The 18,507-nt window shown below is 51.2% G+C and overlaps 5 protein-coding genes across 5 annotated transcripts; 2 read left to right on the top strand and 3 right to left on the bottom strand.

Moving 5' to 3' along the window:
- Nucleotides 1-238: 238 nt before the first annotated feature.
- On the bottom strand, nt 239-1,561 carry J3458_000214 (uncharacterized protein). Its single transcript, XM_066116011.1, has 2 exons — nt 1,553-1,561; nt 239-1,473 (listed from the first exon to the last, which is right to left on the bottom strand). The coding sequence occupies exon 2, from the start codon at nt 723-725 to the stop codon at nt 336-338; it is 390 nt and encodes a 129-aa protein (XP_065977892.1). The 5' UTR covers nt 726-1,473; nt 1,553-1,561; the 3' UTR covers nt 239-335.
- Nucleotides 1,562-3,547: 1,986 nt separating this feature from the next.
- YAT1_1 (carnitine O-acetyltransferase yat1) lies at nt 3,548-7,940 on the top strand. Its single transcript, XM_007813827.2, has 4 exons — nt 3,548-4,284; nt 5,137-5,544; nt 5,628-7,613; nt 7,669-7,940. Exons 2-4 carry the CDS (start codon nt 5,283-5,285, stop codon nt 7,818-7,820), a joined length of 2,400 nt encoding a protein of 799 aa, XP_007812018.2. The 5' UTR covers nt 3,548-4,284; nt 5,137-5,282; the 3' UTR covers nt 7,821-7,940.
- Nucleotides 7,941-8,073: 133 nt separating this feature from the next.
- On the bottom strand, nt 8,074-11,428 carry J3458_000212 (uncharacterized protein). The gene is made up of 2 exons (XM_007813826.2): nt 9,504-11,428; nt 8,074-9,396 (listed from the first exon to the last, which is right to left on the bottom strand). The coding sequence occupies exons 1-2, from the start codon at nt 9,950-9,952 to the stop codon at nt 8,526-8,528; spliced, it is 1,320 nt and encodes a 439-aa protein (XP_007812017.2). The 5' UTR covers nt 9,953-11,428; the 3' UTR covers nt 8,074-8,525.
- A 213-nt stretch (nt 11,429-11,641) lies between these two features.
- Nucleotides 11,642-13,364, top strand: rhp57_1 (DNA repair protein rhp57; the record flags this gene model as incomplete). The annotated part of the gene is made up of 1 exon (XM_007813825.2): nt 11,642-13,364. Exon 1 carries the CDS (start codon nt 11,916-11,918, stop codon nt 13,362-13,364), a length of 1,449 nt encoding a protein of 482 aa, XP_007812016.2. The 5' UTR covers nt 11,642-11,915.
- Nucleotides 11,642-17,333, bottom strand: rpc2_1 (DNA-directed RNA polymerase III complex subunit Rpc2). The gene is made up of 4 exons (XM_007813824.2): nt 17,149-17,333; nt 17,088-17,100; nt 16,914-17,015; nt 11,642-16,839 (listed from the first exon to the last, which is right to left on the bottom strand). Exons 1-4 carry the CDS (start codon nt 17,273-17,275, stop codon nt 13,608-13,610), a joined length of 3,474 nt encoding a protein of 1,157 aa, XP_007812015.1. The 5' UTR covers nt 17,276-17,333; the 3' UTR covers nt 11,642-13,607.
- Between the last annotated feature and the right edge of the window lie 1,174 nt (nt 17,334-18,507).

Below are 18,507 nucleotides of genomic sequence, written 5' to 3'. Positions count from 1 at the left end.
ATCTGGTACAAAAACATTGAACCCATGTGCATGTGATGAGGCTGGGGTCTCCAACAACCCTGCAACTTCACATGTCAACGGTTCGTTTGCGAGAGCGCCCGTGGATAATAGATAATACTAGTTATTTGGCGCGACAACCTTGAGAGCCTGTTGTTTATCAATTAATCGTACCATTAGAACATTAGTAGCCGTTGGTCCTCGGCCAACTGCCGCCGAGTCAACAATTGCAGACATGTGGCTCCCGACACCAGTGTGTACGATAATTCTCTCAATTTGGTATTAAAACCGGTCTTGCCTCTTCCAAGCCCGATTGGTTCCGCCGTTCCGTACGTATGTCAATTGATCTCACCAACTTGACCTTTGCAGCTTAGTTTTGATGCCCCAAGGCACCCTGACTGAGCTGAATCGCCGAACCCAAACACGATATCCGCATTCTCCCTCCCCGATTCCATATTACTGTACTGATGTAAGAACTGTGGCAAGCCAATGTATGCTTGGGGTCCGTCGAAGCTTAATGGTAGGTCGAATGCATCTTGGACCGGACGATGATAGTAGCCCAATTCGGATTCTGCCAAGTCTGCGCATTCGTGTAGAGTATTTACACCCAAGCTTAGGAGCGCCACCGGAGGAACATGCTGGAGAAGCGTTGCATCCGACTCTGGCTGAATATCTTCGTTGGATATGCTGAGTTTCTTTTTTGATTGGTCGATGTCTTGACTAGCCATGCGATATACGGCCAGGGTGTTGAGAACGTACCCTAGCCTTTGGGGAATGTTAATAAGATGGCAATGAACGGCTCATCGTCGGTCAAGCCCGATGCGCTTTCCGTGCATGGCAGTGTTGATCGCAGCTCAATCCCTACGGCTTTCATAATGGCCAATGCCGAAGCATGCTTTGTGAGTCGTCAGTTTTGTTCGTGAAGCAAGAGGCAGCGCGATGAAATCTCACCAATGCTTTCGCCAGAGCTTGAAACAGAATCAATTTTCGAGAATCCTTAAATTCATGCACACCCCTTCAATTTCCATATTGCGGACGATGCCATCACCATGTCCCCGCTAATGCACCAAACCTCTTACTCGTTTTTGCTCGACAACGCGAAGCGCTCTGTATCCGGAAGCCCACAGAGTCCCTGATATAATGCCTGCTTGAAAACATTCGTGACTGCCATATAATTATCAAAGTAAGCGTTCTCAACTCCTTCAATAGAGTCAGCCTTTCCAGGTAGAAATTGGGAGGGCCTCAGATGCCGAATAGCGTAGGCCCCCCCACGCGAGTGAGGTCACGCGTGATCCGATGATAGATAAGCTGGAGAAGCATCGACGCAACGTACTGGTTGGAGACCTTGAGCTATTGAATACCAGATCTATTGTCCTACAGGCTCCTAAGGAGGCAATCTGCCGAGACTTGGAGACTGGCAAGCAAGAGAAAGTTCGGAATCGTGTGACCAGGATGGCTTGTTTTACGATCCCATGTCTATGTCGAGTTAACATTGTCATGCATTGTGGTGAGCTGCTCGAACAGAGTTGTACCACAGGCTTGGGATGAAACGCACTTGAGGACATTCTTGCGCAACTCAGTACGAGACTGAAAAGCGCTGTGATATCAAGCTCCCCGTTTTGAGAGATGTATTGCTCATCCAACGAAAACGCAGGTGCTGCAGTGATCTCTGCAGTTCCAGCGTGACGTTAGTCTCTTCGGACGGTAATCTGATTTCGATATTCTCGGCATCAATCCCGGTCGACTCATCTACACTACTGCCCGACCTAGAAATCTATGACATAGACGCTCTAGGTGATCCCATGGTAGGATCCGAGAAATGCTGCTCCCACCATCTGCAACTCAAGCTTTGGCTGGACCGTCATCAGCATTTAGTTGAAGGCCTCGAACAGGGAGGACTAAAGGACCAGTGATGACGAAGGTGGATGCCAATGCACACACCATTGGCACTACCACAATATTGTTACGTCCTCTTGAGGCTAATATTCGAAGCATTGCATCCACAAAGGGGGGTGGGTAAAGCCAAAAAGCCGAAAGGGGCGTATGAGTCTGAAACGAGTTGAGGTAGACGCATAGTGTCCTTTCACATGGCAGAGGTGTAGCAGAAAGATTCGGGGACGCGACGGCCGCCATCAAGTCCAAGATCAGAGGCTTTTCGTCGAGAGAGATCGTCCCACCAGGTCATCGAGTCTGTCGTCTCGCCGACTCTCTGCTCTCAACGGTTCCAGGGAACATCACAGCCATTCGTTGGGTCAGCTGCTGACTTCCAGCGTCTATTATCCCTCTTCCGAATGTATTATATTGCCCGTCTTCAATCGACTTATTCCTCTTCGAACAGTCCAACTTGAAGGCGTCGCGATACTTAAAGTAGCTGTACATACAGATGGTCGCAGGCCGAGAGTTTGCAATCTTGCGCAATTATTGCAGCCATGAGAACATTCGTCCCATCTCTCATGTCTCACGGCATGGACTTTGATGACTTCGGCTCGATATCACCGTAACTATTCACTTCACCAGCGCAATATTCCCAAAGGTGGCGCTAGGATATGGCGCCGGGTGAGGGTCGTTGGGCGGTACAGCTTCCAGATGGTTAACATATCAGAGCAATTCTGTTGATGAAGCCATGGAGTCAGCTCATACTGCTGCTTCTCGAAGAGTGTATGGGACAAGAGATGTATAAGTTAGGGTGCATGGGGAGAATCACCGGAGTATCACCCAGCACGCGATTTCATCCCGAACTCGCCTCAGCGCCAAATGGCCCCAACTTCAACTTTAAACTCCACTTAGCAGTCGAATTTTGACGCAACTATTCGAGATCCTTGGGTGTAGCAATCGATGATATCCGCCATGGTATGCCTCTAAGCCGACGTCTCGGTGAGACGAGAGCGTGAAAAAATCGCTAAATAGCCGAACCAACATTGAACAGTCCGAGTTTCCTCGGCTGGAACATGGAATCTTCTGCTGCCTTTGATTGGCCACGCGCCACATGGCTGTTCATGCTAACGAACTGGGGCCCCGGAATTGATAAATCCATGAAAATGAGCAACTGAGCAACATGTCTCGGCACAGAGCACGTAACTAGTATTCATCTACTCAAGCATTACGATATACGCATATGTGCATACTACTATATCCGTATATTCCCTTGGCGGGCCGAGGCTATGAACGCCATCATCTTCAGATAGTACGCGCACCGCTTCCTTAAACGGGAGCCAGGTTCACTCTCAATACGGAGTACAAGCTCGGAGAGATGGAATCATGCAGAGCGCAATGCCATGTCATAATTTGTAGTGGGTCACGTCATCGGAACATCAACGGTGCTGTCGGGCAGAAGGGGAAACTGTGGAACAGTGGAACAGTTGACCCCAAGCGCCGGACTGTGGTGGACTAGCGAACATGGGCAAGCATCAATGGCACATGGTTCGCCAGCACATGTCAACTGGTGCTTGATGACTGAGCAAAACTGGGCTTCAAATAACTAGTAGAACTCTGGGGGAAGGCAGCATCGGGTGACCATTCAATGTTGCTTAATTGGTTCATGGTTTACTGGCTAGCCTTCCCCGCTGGCTGCGTCCGCAAGGAAGGAGCAACCCACACGAGGTGCCCACTTTCGATCCCGTCGAGATTCCCTGCATCACATCTTGACCTCAACCGAAGTTCCCCTTCGTCCGAGAGGCACACCAACGGCACCCCAAGGGCCTCGCAGCAGCTCCGATGCCCCATCTCCAATCCTACGGGGGCGATACCGTCATCATTTTGCCTTTTCCCATCCTTGCCGAAGAACTGTAAGATGCAAGCATACTAATTACCTGGCAACGTAGGGCAGGTGAGGACGGCAGGACAGGAGAGGACAGTACTATGAGTACTACGTTGCGGTCCATACATCCATGTTGCATGTGAGTGAAATCTCAGCTGCACCATCTCCATCATCACCGAGACACCCTCGACATGAGCAACACCGTCAATCAGCCGCTCTTCGCACCTCTCCGCTGACACCTGTTCATCCATTCGCCGGTACATACGAGCAGTTGGGGCTGAGACTTTTGCTTCCACGCCCGTCATTTTATACGGGCTCATGTGCCTTGCGCGCCCAGATGCACCACACGCAACACAGTCAAACTCCAGCCTCCTTCTCTGCCTCAACTAACAGGCCAACGACTTAGACTCCTTGGCAAGGGACTTCTTTTGCTTTCTTCACCAAGAACCTGTCAAGCTTGCCCACCCGGCACCCTGTCAGCAATTTTGACAACCTACACTCTGGTGACACCTCGCAACCGACCACCTACAGTAAGTGGTGGCTCACATGAACCTGTTTTGCCTCACATCTCTGGGCTTTGCGGTTTTAATTTTATTTCGGCATTGGATTTTCCACGTCTTTCTTTCAAGGACAAAAATCACTTCACACATCTTGCATTCCCTGTTTTCTGCTTGCCAGCGCGCCCACAGCAACGAACGTCGTGCTCGCTGGTCCTTGGCCCACACCAGAACCTGCGGCTCCGGACACACGGAAGACAGCCCAAGATTGTTGCTAGTAACATCTATCATCCTGAATAATTCCCGCTATGCCCCTTACGCCTAGGCCCTACCAAGCTTTCCCCGGCCTCCACAAACGCTTCGTGCCTGCTCTGGAAGTCTCCAGTCCCCCGGTCGGCCCGCATGTTCGAGGGATAAGAGATCATACTTCTTTCGGTGTCGGCACCGAAGCCGATGCTGCAAATTCGTTACAACCGTTGCACAATTACAAATTTACATTGGTGCCCGTATCCCGGTTGGATGCGGGGATCCATGGTCCTTGACTTGCTGGCTGCCGGCCTCTTCCTCGTTCATACTACATGCATGTCCACGTTGTTCCGTTTCATGGACTTTTATATGAGTTCCCTGCCCTCCTGCTCCTGGCCATAACTTTTCTCTCTTCCTCATTAGCCTTGTTTTCTCATCACTGCTATTAGTATACCCGAGTTAATGCTCATTCCTCGCATTTCTTCATGTCTCAAGCGTGATATGCCATCCTACTATCTTCAGGACTGTCACTACTTCTACCGCACTGCCTTGCGCGGCCTCAACATTAGCACCAGTGTTTCACCACTATACTCTTAACCGGAAGACAGTGCTATAACTAACACATCATGATCGCCAAAGTAAAACGGGTCTTCAGCCCACCGAACTCTTTGGCAGAGAGGCTGGCCGAGCCTCTTCTCGATCCTGCCACACCTCGCAAGCTCCCGGAGTCACCCCCGTCCGTCGCAGCTCAGCTGCCTTCGAACTGGTCAGCCGCTTACACAAGAATGCCTATGGACAGCAACGGGGAGAGCCATCGTGATGGTGGCATTACCTTTGCTGCCCAGGACAAGCTTCCCAAGCTTCCTATTCCTAACCTCTCTAGTACTTGCGAAAAGTACTTGGAGGCGTTGCGGCCGCTTCAGACACCTAGGGAACGGGCAGAGACGGAACATGCCGTGAGAGACTTTCTCTCAACTGATGGGCCAGAGCTACAGGAGAAGCTACAAAGATATGCTCAGGGTAAAACGAGTTACATCGAGCAATTTTGTAAGTGACGATAGTAGAGATATTGGAATCAACACCCATCTCATGTGTGTGCATCGGGCGCCGTTTTCTGATTAGAAACATAGGGTACGATTCATACCTAAACTTCGACAATCCTGTGGTCCTCAACTTGAATCCCTTCTTCCTTCTTGAAGATGATCCAACACCAGCACGCAACAACCAAGTCACCCGTGCCGCGTCCTTAGTGGTATCAGCCCTTGAATTCATCCGAGCAGTTCGCAAGGAAGAACTTCCACCCGATACAATCAAAGGGAAGCCCCTATGCATGTATCAGTTCTCACGACTTTTTGGAACAGCCCGAGTGCCGACAGAGAATGGGTGCCAAATTGTGCAGGATCCCGAGGCCAAACACATTGTTGTCATTTGCCATGGCCAGATCTACTGGTTTGATGTTCTGGATGACAACTCCGACGTTATCATGACAGAGAAGGACATTGCCATCAACTTGCAAACTATCACGGAAGATGCTGCACAGACTCCTATCCAGGAGGCTGCCAAGGGTGCATTGGGTGTGCTCAGCACAGAGAACCGCAAAATCTGGTCTGGTTTGAGAGATGTCCTGACAAAAGACCATGGGTCAAACAATGCCGACTGTCTGAATATTGTAGACTCAGCTTTGTTTGCCCTCTGTCTAGACTACACGGAACCCCCTGATGTTGCTGCCCTGTGTCAGAACATGCTCTGCGGCACTAGTGAAGTGAAGAATGGCGTGCAGATTGGCACTTGCACCAATCGCTGGTACGACAAGTTGCAAATTATTGTGTGTAAAAATGGAAGCGCCGGTATTAACTTTGAACACACTGGAGTCGACGGCCACACAGTTCTACGATTTGCCAGTGACGTATATACGGACACCATTCTACGATTTGCCCGCACCATCAACGGGCAAGCTCCCACCCTCTGGACATCAACCAGTCCCGATCCCTCCAAGCGAGACCCTGAAAGCTTCGGAGATGTCAACACCACCCCCCGCAAGTTAGAGTGGGATATGATTCCCGAGTTAAGCATTGCAGTGCGCTTTGCCGAGACGAGGCTAGCAGATCTCATTGAACAGAACGAATTCCAGTGCCTCGATTTCAGCTCTTACGGCAAAAATTTTATCACCTCCATGGGATTCTCGCCAGATGCATTTGTCCAAATGGCCTTCCAGGCAGCCTACTACGGTCTCTACGGCCGCGTCGAGAGCACGTACGAACCGGCAATGACAAAATTCTATCTCCACGGCCGTACGGAAGCGGTTCGCACTGTTTCTCAAGATTCAGTCAACTTCGTACAGACCTTCTGGGCAGATAATCCTATCGAACAAAAAATTGAAGCTTTGAAAAAGGCCTGCCAGAAACATGTCAGTCGCACAAGAGAGTGCCTCAAGGCCGAGGGTTGCGATCGCCACCTATATGCCCTCTTTTGTGTATGGCAGAAATTTGTCAATGACGAAACCGAGAGTGGTATGAGCAGCATTGGTCAATCTAGCCCAACAGATGGCTATTCACCTGTCGGGAGCCCCGGAGGAGATTCGTCCGGATCTATGGATCAAGTTGTCGAAGTCAAGCCTAACAGGGAGCGTGGTAATAGTACAAACTCTAGATCACGAGACGCTCACCCGTTGCCTTTAATTTTCGCTGATGGCGGTTGGGACAAATTAAACACTACTGTTCTATCAACTTCAAATTGCGGCAATCCTTCCCTTCGTCAATTTGGCTTTGGTCCAACCTCTGGCGACGGATTTGGAATAGGATACATTATCAAAGACGATAGCATTTCTATTTGTGTATCCAGCAAGCACCGCCAGACGAAGCGCTTCGTCGACACCTTGGAAAGCTACCTCCTCGAAATTAGACGCATTTTGAGAATCACCAACCGCAAGAGCTCAACTGCAAAATCCAGCCGCGCACGAGAAGCAGAGGCCGCTAGACCAAAGCAAATGAGTAGATTAAAGTCGCGCGGGAGACTGATTGCCACTGACAGTGCGGTAAAGGGTCCTTCCAAACCAGAATCCGCGAGTCAATCGGAGGAGAGTCCCATTGTCAGCGATGATGACGAGTTGGGCGGATGTAAGTTCCCGTTTCCACATGTGGATTTCTTTACACTAGACGCTAACGTTTGCAGACGGCTTCTTCGATGCTGGCATGTTATTGCAAGCTTTGAAAGCGAGAGACAGGGCGGCAGATCCGGTAGAGAGCGCTAAGGCTTCGGAGAGGGCGGCAGTGCAGGCAAGGAGGAGGGACGTAGGTAAGAAGTTGAGATTGACGACGGAATAGGGAATTGCATAGTTTAATATTGCCGAGTACTTGTATTGGATGGATATTCGTTGATGGTTGTGGGTGTGTCAGATGAATAGAGATGAGCTTAGTGCACAATTCAATGATACAAAGGAGCGCAAACAAGCAAGCTACGAATATTTTGTCAGTGAAATTGTTCCCGTGTTGTCAATCTATGGTTCGGCACTGCCTAGGTAGTTTAGACGTATGCGAATGCCACAAATGAGTTGCACATGTTATGGCAGCAGATCGTGGAAATTATACTAGAACTAATTGCGTCGGCTCAGATTTTCTTTACATCTCCTCGTAATCATGTAAATTTCATATGAATATACAGTAGGTCTCAATCTCTTGTAACATATCCAAATGATCGTGCAGGCACTACGTCAGGTAAGGGCCCAGTAACAGTAGCATAATATACCTGGCCATGCCCAAGCCAGAGAACCGCAACAAACACACGATATGTATATATATGTATATACAGAGAGAGAGAGAGAGAGAGAGAGAGAGAGAGAGAGAGAGAGAGAGAGAGAGAGAGAGAGAGAGAGAGAGAGAGAGAGAGAGACGAATAAATTTAGATTATGCCAAAAACAAATCTACCCAAACTCCAATCCAATGAATGAATCAATGCCCTTGTAAACATCCCACCAACAAAACATTACTATTCCTTTCCCTTGTGTCCGCTTTCACCCTCGTCAATCAAGATTATGCCAATTCATGCATCTGACCACGATGATTCTCGCTAGTCTGGGCAGTGACTTCGTGCACAACTTCCTGAGGCTGCGGCTGCGGCTGTGGTTGCGATTGAGGTTGAGTCTGAGATTGTCCTTGAATAGGCGGTGTGCCCCCCATGGGTTGGAAGCCAGCTGGCTGCTGCTGAACCGGCGCCGTCGTTCCGTACGAGTTTGTCCAAGTCGGTGCCGGACTCGTGGCCAAATGGCTCATTCGAGGGTCCGTCGTGTGCGATTGCGTCGGTGAGCTGGGATCGACAGCGCCGCCAGGCGAGTAGTAGCCGACAGGAGGAGAAGGCGTGTTCTGGGGGTACGACTGTTGAGGAGGATATCCCTGAGGGGGAGGACCGCCGTAGTAGGATTGTGTCATGGGGGCGCCGGGAATAGCGTTTGGTGGCATGGGGGAATGGTCGGTCGAAGTGGTTTGCGACTTGCCGCTATTCTTCTTATTCCTGCGGAGGAAGAAAACAAGCGCGAGAAGACCGATGGCGATGGCGGCCACACCACCGACCACACCACCCACGATGGCACCAACGGGGGTCTTGCTGCCGCTGTCCCCTCCTCCTCCACCGCCGTCGTTGTTGTTACGGTTACTGCCAGTTTGAGTAGCTGAAGCCGATGCACTGGCGTCTGCACCCGTGGCGGTTGGGACACCGAGGGTGGCAGTACTGGGAAGCGTGCTGGAAAAAGTCTGGACAAAGCGAGAGTAGCTTCTGATTTCAGTTTGCCCAGCATAGGTGGTGTAGGCACCCTGAGCTGTTGAGTAGCTGACTGAGTTGCACCAGTAGTCGGTGATATTGCCAGGGAAGGCGATTGTATTGCAGTAGGGGTAAACCTTGTTCGTGCTGTTTGTTCTCGTGTTAGACATGGACACAATATCATGACAGTAGGTTTGTATAACCCGCACATACAGCCACGTGTTAGACTGAAAGACTGAATGGATGGAACTTACCACTTGACTATCTGTGTGTTTTCAGCACACAGATGATCGCAAGAGCTCGACTGGTACATGTTGTAATCGACGCATGCGAATCTGAAGTTGAATGCAACGCTATTATAGCACATGATCATTCCTGAGAAAGTTTTCTGAGCCTGCACGAGACCGCAAGTAGCTCCAAGACCACAGGTATACGGAACAGCGTAGCTGCCAGAGATCCAACCACAGGTATTGTCCGGGGCAATCATCACGGTCAGCGGCGTCTGAGTCGAAGTGGCTCGCCCGAACAGATGTTTGGGCTCGAATCTATCCCAACCAGGCGGGGGAGTAGGTCTTGGAGACATTCCATCGTCGGCCAAAGTAACAGATGCCGTGGCTCTGGCTTGTTTGGGAACCAGATTTCGAGCCTCGACACCTGTTGAGAGGGCCGCAACGGCACTCATCAACGCCGAGTTCGCCTTCATGATGGCTAGCTGTCGCTCTGGGAAAAGGGTTTTGATGTCGTGTAAGAGAATCGAAACCGCTAGAGACTCTGGCAGCGACACCGCAAACAGCCACTTGCTCCAACCACAATTGTGATGAAAAGGGGGGAAAACACAATCGAAGGAGGATTCCTTCTCCCACCGACAGACAGAACGAGGCTGGCGCTGCAAACAGTCTTATTGAATTGAGCTGGGAGTCGGGGCTCGTGGCCCATGGACCTTCTCCCGGGCACCATGCCCCCGACGGGACGGAATAGTAACGTATTCCTCTACAGATATTGGCAGAGCGTCTCCGTCTGGCCTGCCTGGCGCTCGACAGCCGCAGCATCCCCCCGGCGCAGGTCGTGTCCAGTCAGCCTTAAACTAGTGCTTGTTGTAGTGTGAGCAACACAACAAGATTGGCCTATTGAACATTCCGTGGCCCCTTGGTTCAAGTTGCATGGGGCTCGAGGTTGAAAGGAGCCATAGGTAGCCCTGCATCTGGCTGTGGCTTGCAGAAGCTGAATGCGAAATGGACCACGTCGCGCGCCGAGACCAAGTCGCTAATAATTGCTTCTTGACATGGCCATCTCGAGAGGTGGTCTTGTCTATTTGCTAGACTTTGTTCCACGGCCGTTGTCTGCCCAGCGCGCCGTCCATGACGAGAAGAAAATAGAAAACATCGTATGCAGCCTGAGCTACGCGTTCGACGCCCGCGCAACGGCGGACCAATGGTTTGTCGTGTTGGCGCAGCGAGACATTTAGCCGGCCTGTGGCGAGCTTCTTCAGCTACTACTTCTTTATTGCTGTTGTGTGACAAGCTTTGGCATCTTTGGCATAATCCTCGTCGTCATGGAGCATGGAAACAATTCCTCGTGTCGAGCAAGGGGGCCGAAATTGCACGTGGGGAGTGTGCGCCAAAAAGACGTCGTTAGTAGCTCCTTCGAGATTGTATCGTCGCGTTGGATACGAGACTCGGTCCATCGTCATCTCAGGGCACCAGTGGTACAGCAGGTAGTCTGCGCCTTAGCCGTACTGGTGAGCCAGGAGCAGGACTTGGTTGGATATCGTGAGACGCCTTGCCGGTTCGACTCCACGTGCAAGGCAAGTTGCCATCGATATCGAGGCACAAAGACCCCAGCGCCCCCCACGAAGAAGCATCACAGACTTTCCGGAGACGGATGGCAAGATGGGACGAAAGCTGACCTGGCACCCGGGGTAACACCAGCTGATCAGCACAGACTGGTGGCGGCCGGGTTGTCAGCATTGCACGAGGGTCCAAAAAGGATGCAGAAGATCCTAGCTCTTGGATGCTTTAGCCTGGAATTACTGACCAATTGAACAGTGTATTGTGAAGAAGAGAAACTGGTAAATTTGGACGTCAAAGAGCATGACATGTCGCGGTACAGGGTAGCTAGGATTTCTTGGGTTGCCCATGATGTTTGCGAATTTACTGGTGGTGCCAAATAATAAACGCTCTTTTTACAGTGTACGGGGGAAAGGAGAGTGTACAAATTAATGGAAGTCGTTCATGCAACATGACCGACATCTTGGTCTGTACAGTTTTGTACACCCAATTCATACTCGGGTTCTCGAGTCTTGACAGCGGAGGGTGCAGAATTAAATGTGGGGTCGCCATTGGGAACGACGTTCACAAAAACGTCACCAACGGCTCCTTCACCTCACTGCCGACGCGTCTACAACACCCGCACATCTTGCAATTAGGCCTCTCGATCCACGCCAAACTCCAATGCCATGGTCGACAGCTACGTCTAATGTCATCTCCTCGATGCGCCCCTATCCTCGAGACTAGGTTGCGTCTCTTCCGTCAACCTTGAGCCTATCATCTTACACGAACGCTTCACGCGCGCATGTACATCCTTTAGCATCAGACAAGGGTAAATCGGCCCTGGACATTCTTCAGCTCTCGTTTCTTCCCAATTGTCCTCTTTCACAAGCCTCACTGATGACCGACCTCCTCCATATCCTCCCCTCCTTCCGTACTGCTCCCTTCGGGGCATTGCTCCCCATCATCGAGCAACACGCTCTTTCGACAACAGACCTTCTGGCTCTCCACCCTGCAGATATATCTAAACAAACGAATTTGCCGCTACTGGATCTGAAACGACTCATTGCCACAATCCAAGTCTCTCTATCAGACGATCTCGTGCCACGCCACCCCCTACAGCAAATCGTGAGCTCCGCACCAGGACACGACCATTCTCACGACGAACAACAGCCCTCAGAGTCAAACAGCCAAGATGCCAGTAAATTGCCAACCACAGAACCCCAGGCAACTGCAGAGGAGACTGTGCAGAAAGGAAATCTCTCGTCGCCCTCGTTCATAAGCACCCTTTGTCCTCAAATAGACGCCGCCCTCAACTCGGGCATCCCAACCTCGTCCATCACAGAAATCACGGGCGAATCTGGCGCCGGCAAGACCCAATTCCTCCTGTCACTGTGCCTCGCCGTCCAACTCCCGCCACCCCATGGCCTTGGTAAGCAGGCCCTCTACATATCTACCGAATCAAGCCTCGCGACCAAACGCCTCTCTCAGATCCTCGCGTCAAATCCTCTCCTCCAGGATATCGATTTCGCGGACCGCCCGTCTCTGGACAACATCCTCAGCACAGTCACACCAGACCTGGAATCACAAGACCACATCCTGGAGTACCAAGTCCCCGTGCTACTGTCAAGACACAACATAGGCCTACTAGTGATTGACTCCGTGGCGGCCAACTACCGGGCCGAGTTTGAAAGGGCCGGCTCCTCGTACGGCTCTAACATGGCCGCACGCAGTGCCGAACTCGTCCGCCTGGGCGCGCTGCTGCGAGACTTGGCAAGGAGGCATGACATCGCCGTCGTCGTAGCGAACCAAGTATCCGACCGCTTTTCCTCGCCTGCACCTCTACCGCCGACAATGTCCTACAGGAGTTCTGTTGCCACGCAGGAAAGCCCCCTCGCGTCAAGAAGCATGCCGCCGCCCCCTCCGCAATCTACGCTCGCCAGCACGCCGTCATCCTCTGCACCGTTCTCCTTCTCGGACAACACACCGCCCACACATCCTGCGTTACGACTAGATCACCAGCAGCGTTGGTTTACAGGCTGGGGGGACGACCCTCGCTCGTCGCATTCTCTGAAAACACCAAGCTTGGGGCTCGTCTGGTCCTCGCAGATAGGGTGCAGGATAGCATTGTTCAAGAGGCCCGTGTATGGACGGCCACGGCAGATTGCGGCGCCCATAGAGGCCGATGATGACGATATTGATAGGGGAGCCACATTGAGGAATTGGCGGAGGTGGATGAAGGTTGTGTTTGCGGGACATGTTGCCGCTTCGGGTCAAGGGGTGACGGGGGCCAAAGAGTTTGAGGTTACGACGGGTGGCATTGCATATGTACCAGGGAAGAAAGAGTAGATGATTGGATCGCGACTTTGATAAGATATATAATATATATTGTGACATGGTCATAGGGAATTGGAGCTCTTGCGCCCTACCAAGACTCAAAAACACACACTACATTGGCCGAAGGGAGCGCTCCACGCCAAGATATCCACGCTTATACGGATCACGGTTATAAACATGCCATTATTACAACCAGTCACCATTTACCCAGAACCCATGTAAAAGTTACAAATCCCTCCCTTCTCTCTACATCCATCAACGAGGGTGGGGAAACTCATCTTCCAACTGAAGACGGACACCAACATTCATGCTAATCAACTCCTGAACAAGAAGCTTCGCCGCGTACGGCATCTGCATCTGCGTGACTTGCCTCGTGCTCTTACAAGTATTACAGTAGCCCTTGTATCCAAAAAGACCGCACTGCTGGCAAATATCGAGTGTGACACCGTCTGAGCTCAACATGAGACGCTCCAGTAGGAGCTGCGAGGCACCATACGCGATTAGGCAATCACGCTCCATTTCTCCGAGACGCAGCCCACCGTCACGCGATCGACCTTCTGTAGGCTGCCTCGTCAAAATGGCCCTGGGCCCGCGGGATCGAGAATGCATCTTGTCCTGGACCATGTGCTTCAAACGCTGATAGTAGATGGGGCCGTTGAAAATGTATGCTTCCAGCGGCTCCCCAGTCAGACCTGACGTGAAGTAATCTTTGCCTTCCCAGGAGAAGCCGTAGTCGAGGAGCACCTGGCTCATGTCCTTGACTGGATGTGACCTAAATGCATCGCCGAAGCCATAGTCTGGCCGGCCATCGATGATTGAAGCCTTGCCTGTTAAACATTCCAGCAGTTTACCCACCGTCATTCGAGACGGGAAACCGTGAGGGTTCATGATGATGTCCGGGCAAAGCCCATTGTCGGCAAATGGCATATCCTCCTGGTCCACGATAATACCAACGACACCCTTTTGGCCGTGGCGAGATGAAAATTTGTCTCCCAATTCCGGACGACGGGTTTGACGGGTCTGCACCTTGATGACAGTGGTATCCTTCTCTGTTTGAGAAATCATAACCTTGTCAATGTAGGCAGGATCGGGAATTCGATACGAGATAGCAGAGTCCCGGTACTCGCTTGGTCCGCGATCAAGCCCAATGCCTGTCGTCGTCAGGTCCAGAGGGGTTTCTTTCTTGACCATGACCTCTCCGCTCTTGACTCGGTAGCCAACTGTGGCTAACCCGTCGTCGTCCAGAGCCTCGTACTTCTCCTCGCGGCGTGTCGTGCCGCCATTAACCTGATTGACTGGATCGCCAATACGCTCCCGTCTGCCATTCGGGTACTTCTGCAGCTCCGTAGTGTACTTGCGGAAGACCTGGCAGCGTCCGAATCCTCTGTCGATTGAAGCCTTGTTCAAAACCAGAGCATCTTCAATATCGTACCCAGAGTACGACATGACGACGACTGTGGCATTCTGACCAGCAGGGAGTTTGTCGTAATGCACAAGCTGGATGGTCTTGGTGATGACCATGGGCCGCTGTGGATAAACCAGAGTATAAAGCAGCGTATCGATGCGGTTGAATTGATTGTACGCAATTGCTCCAATAGCTTGCTTACCCATGGCACATTGGTATGTGTTTCTGGGAGATTGGTTATGATGTGGGAATGGAATCAAACCGGCCACAGCTCCAAGGAGGGTGAATGGCTCAATCTCCAAATGAGTCGTGCTTTGCGTTATTTGATTTTCGTATATGGTAACGAGCGCGTCTTGCTCCTCGTTGACATCCAGGTACTCGACGATGCCCCTTGTCAAAAAGTCATCAAATGTAACTTTGCCTAAATGCAACAACTTCAGGTGCTCATCCTTGAGCTTTTGCTTTCCGTTCTTGACAATAATATATGGCCGGCAGATGCGCCCTTCGTCTGTCGCAATGTGGACGGCATTAAAATGGGAGTTGAGGTTAATGCTGACGAATGGTGATATCCAGCCTCGTCGACGCATAGCGCGAAATCTCGAGGCAAACCTCTTGGGGTACCGAGTAAGAGCAAAAGGTGTACCATTTACGTGAATAACCCAGGAGCCCTCCCGGTGCATTTCGGCACCTGAAAAGTTCCGGATAGGTTCAACGCCCGTGTCTAGTGTGAATATCCACCGTTTCACCGGAGCCTCGTCGACATTGGTTGTGATATGTGTCATGAGAGCCAAGTTCTTGACCAAACCACATGCTTCACCTTCGGGGGTATCTGAAGGGCACAGCATACCCCATTGTGATGGCTGAAGAGCACGAGGGCCAGAAACCTTGCGCGTCTTCTCAAACTGGGAGCTGATTCGGGTCATCATACCCAGGGCACTGATATAACTCAGTCGACTCAGCACGTGCGTGACACCGGCTCTGTTCATGTTGAACCGCTTCACGCTCCAGTTGCCTGTTTGGATTGCGCGGTTAATTCCCATTCCGATATTGTTGGCGTGGTTGCTGATCATGTGAACTGCATCGAGGGGGACCGCGCGATTATTCTTTTTCAGGAATTTGTCAATGGACATCTTGACTTCGCCCATGAATCGCTTGAATAAATCTTCGAAGAGTAGAGACAGGAGCTGACCCGCCAACTCCAATCGCTTATTACCGACAAAATCTCTGTCGTCGACGAGCTTGGAATCCTGTGAAGCCATCAAGACTCGTCGTGTCATCATGGCCACGTAAATTGCTTTAGGATAAAAGTCCAGACCTTCGATGGGAACATGAGCGATGATGAGGTTGGCCAAGGCATCAAGACCCTCTTCGACGTTGTTCCGACGGACCTGGGGTCCAAACATGGCTTTACGCGATCCCATCTTTACCCTTGCGCCAATGTATTCGAGAGCCTGGTGTTGTGTGAAGACTCCAGCTCTGGTTGCCTCATCAAAATTGATAACAAACTCATCCTGATATCGACCATCTGAGCCAGCAACAAGTTGCATGATTTCATAGTCGGACAACCCCCCCAGAGCCTTGAGAATAATGACAATCGGAATACCCTCCACGAGGACGTTGTGCGTCATGACGATCCTGTCCTTCTTGAGGGTAACGTACGTCTTTGACTTTCGTTCGTGGGTTGAGCTGGTTACCGATGCGGATATAATGTTGTTCTTTTCGTCGGCCTCGACAATGACTCGATTTTTGCTCAGCTGCTCTTGAATCAAAATGACCTTTTCTGTGCCGTTGATGACGAAGTAGCCGCCAGGATCAAGAGGGCACTCGTTCATTGCCTCCATCTGCGCGTTGTTGGCACCACTCAGGCGGCACCTGGAGCTTTTCAGCATCACAGGCATGCGACCCAGAGGCACATTTCTCCGTATAATTCGTTGCTTATCTCGAATGTATGCGATATCGACAACAATAGGAGCGGCATAAGTCATGTCTCGTAGCCGACACTCCATAGGAGTTACCTCGGATCGAGATTTGGCGTCGTTATGGTCCTGGCGACGAGGGCGATCGACGCGAATATCTGTAAATCTATAGCAAACAAGTGTGTCCTCTTAGCCTTGTTTCCTGTGAGAGCATGACAGTTGGCTTGAACGTAGACGTACTCTAACCAAAAATTGCTGTCGACATCGCTGCGAATGGTGCGATTGGCGCGGACGATATCCTTGATCTCCTGCTCCACGAAGAAGTTGTACGAGTCAATATGCCTAGTACGCAATCGAGGTTAACACTTTTCTCTCCAGAAATTGAGCCGCGTCGAGGTATGGAATTCCGCATACTGTTTTACAAGGCCTTGGAGAATGTCAGTCTAAGTTTGCAAGGCTGATTTGGGTTACTCACCCTTCACTTTGAGAAAGGCAGGGAGAAGCTGGAACTTGTCGTCCCTGGTGTTTACGGGATCCGTAAGCTTCTTGCCATTGTAGAAGGGCTCCAAGAGGGCCTCGAAGCCATCGTCCACCAGTGGCATCGTGTCCTTCACCGTATTCGTCACCGCAGAGAATTCATTTACGAGCTTGGGGGCCGGCGTTTAGTAATGCAAGTTTGGTCAAGCGGCAGCTTCCTGACGCAGTGCGGACCTCCGGATGCTTTCTCAACACTTTTTTTTTTTTGCGACGCCGAACGGTCGCCCCAGTGTGATGCAGAAAAGTCCTGCCCCGCGGGGCCGAGTAGGGGAAAAGTGGATACTACCGCAGGCGAATACAGGAATGTCAAGCTCCGTCAAGCTCTATGGTGGGGGACGACTGGCAAGTATTATGGCAACATTGTGAAGTATTTGACTGCAATTTGGCGCTGGGCTACGGCTGATTCATTAGAAGTCAGAGGGTACTCACAGAAGTGACTGGACGAGACCACTTGAACACGGAGCAATCGATAGGCCTGGAAGCAGAAGCACTTTGTCCAGCTCCGATAAGATAAGCCGCCTGCATTATGTACCTGATCTGTCCTAGGTACCTCTAGGTAGTAGTCTACGAACTCGCACTCCCGACCCTTCAACTGTTTTCTAAGTTGGCTAACGGCGACCTTGTCGGACTAAGTTACACATCGACATGACAGGTTGGGAGGAGAGTCTTTGAGTGGACTTGCAAATTCTGTGGCCAAGATGCATTCGGCGGCGGTCTGCCGATTAGAGCAACAAGGCTGCCACATAACCAACGTATCAGCAGCTTCATCACCCAGCGACCGTTCCAGTGCAGCCAGCCTCATGTCCAAAGCGAAAAGAAAAAGTACTCACACCCACAACCCCGCACCCTGAACAAAGCAGCTTGCTGTGTGCGACTCGAGTTTGCGCAGTACGGAGTACATGATATGTATGTATGCGCTGGTCCACGTCACCTTCATAACCCCGATCGTTCAATATGCAGGCATGTGTGGTGCCGTCATACAAGAAGACAAAAAAGGTCCTTGAATAGAGCTTCCAGCTTGTCAGAAAAGGCGCCAGCTCGATTGATGCTTGAGCATAGTGTACTGCAGTCAAGCAAGTTGAAAGCACCGTTGTCAGCAATAACCCCCAAGAGCCTCCGAAGGCAGCTATACTGTGCTCCCATCGAGGGGAGCCAAAATTATTTCAGTTGGCTTCATCCGCATCCACAACTCAAATCCGATCTAGGCAATCACCCGTGTGAGACGGTGTCAAAAGTGTCAAAACCTCCCCGAATCATGGCAATGTACATCAACACCATGGCAATGTACCTTTGGTCG

The sequence above is a fragment of the Metarhizium acridum genome, assembly GCF_019434415.1.
Source record: "Metarhizium acridum strain ARSEF 324 chromosome Unknown scaffold_1, whole genome shotgun sequence".
Classification (NCBI taxonomy): Eukaryota; Fungi; Ascomycota; class Sordariomycetes; order Hypocreales; family Clavicipitaceae; genus Metarhizium; species Metarhizium acridum.
This window is presented reverse-complemented; position numbering and strand designations above follow the sequence as displayed.

Excerpts from the sequence above, each read along its gene's own strand:
- J3458_000214 (XM_066116011.1), bottom strand. The coding sequence starts at position 725 with ATGGCTAGTCAAGACATCGACCAATCAAAAAAGAAACTCAGCATATCC.
- YAT1_1 (XM_007813827.2), top strand. The coding sequence starts at position 5,283 with ATGCCTATGGACAGCAACGGGGAGAGCCATCGTGATGGTGGCATTACC. Across the intron at positions 5,545-5,627 it reads GAGTTACATCGAGCAATTTT|GGTACGATTCATACCTAAAC; the intron begins GTAAGTGACGAT and ends TTAGAAACATAG. Across the intron at positions 7,614-7,668 it reads TGATGACGAGTTGGGCGGAT|ACGGCTTCTTCGATGCTGGC; the intron begins GTAAGTTCCCGT and ends TAACGTTTGCAG.
- J3458_000212 (XM_007813826.2), bottom strand. The coding sequence starts at position 9,952 with ATGAAGGCGAACTCGGCGTTGATGAGTGCCGTTGCGGCCCTCTCAACA. Across the intron at positions 9,397-9,503 it reads AACACACAGATAGTCAAGTG|CACGAACAAGGTTTACCCCT; the intron begins GTAAGTTCCATC and ends GAGAACAAACAG.
- rpc2_1 (XM_007813824.2), bottom strand. The coding sequence starts at position 17,275 with ATGCCACTGGTGGACGATGGCTTCGAGGCCCTCTTGGAGCCCTTCTAC. Across the intron at positions 16,840-16,913 it reads GACAGCAATTTTTGGTTAGA|ATTTACAGATATTCGCGTCG; the intron begins GTACGTCTACGT and ends TGTTTGCTATAG.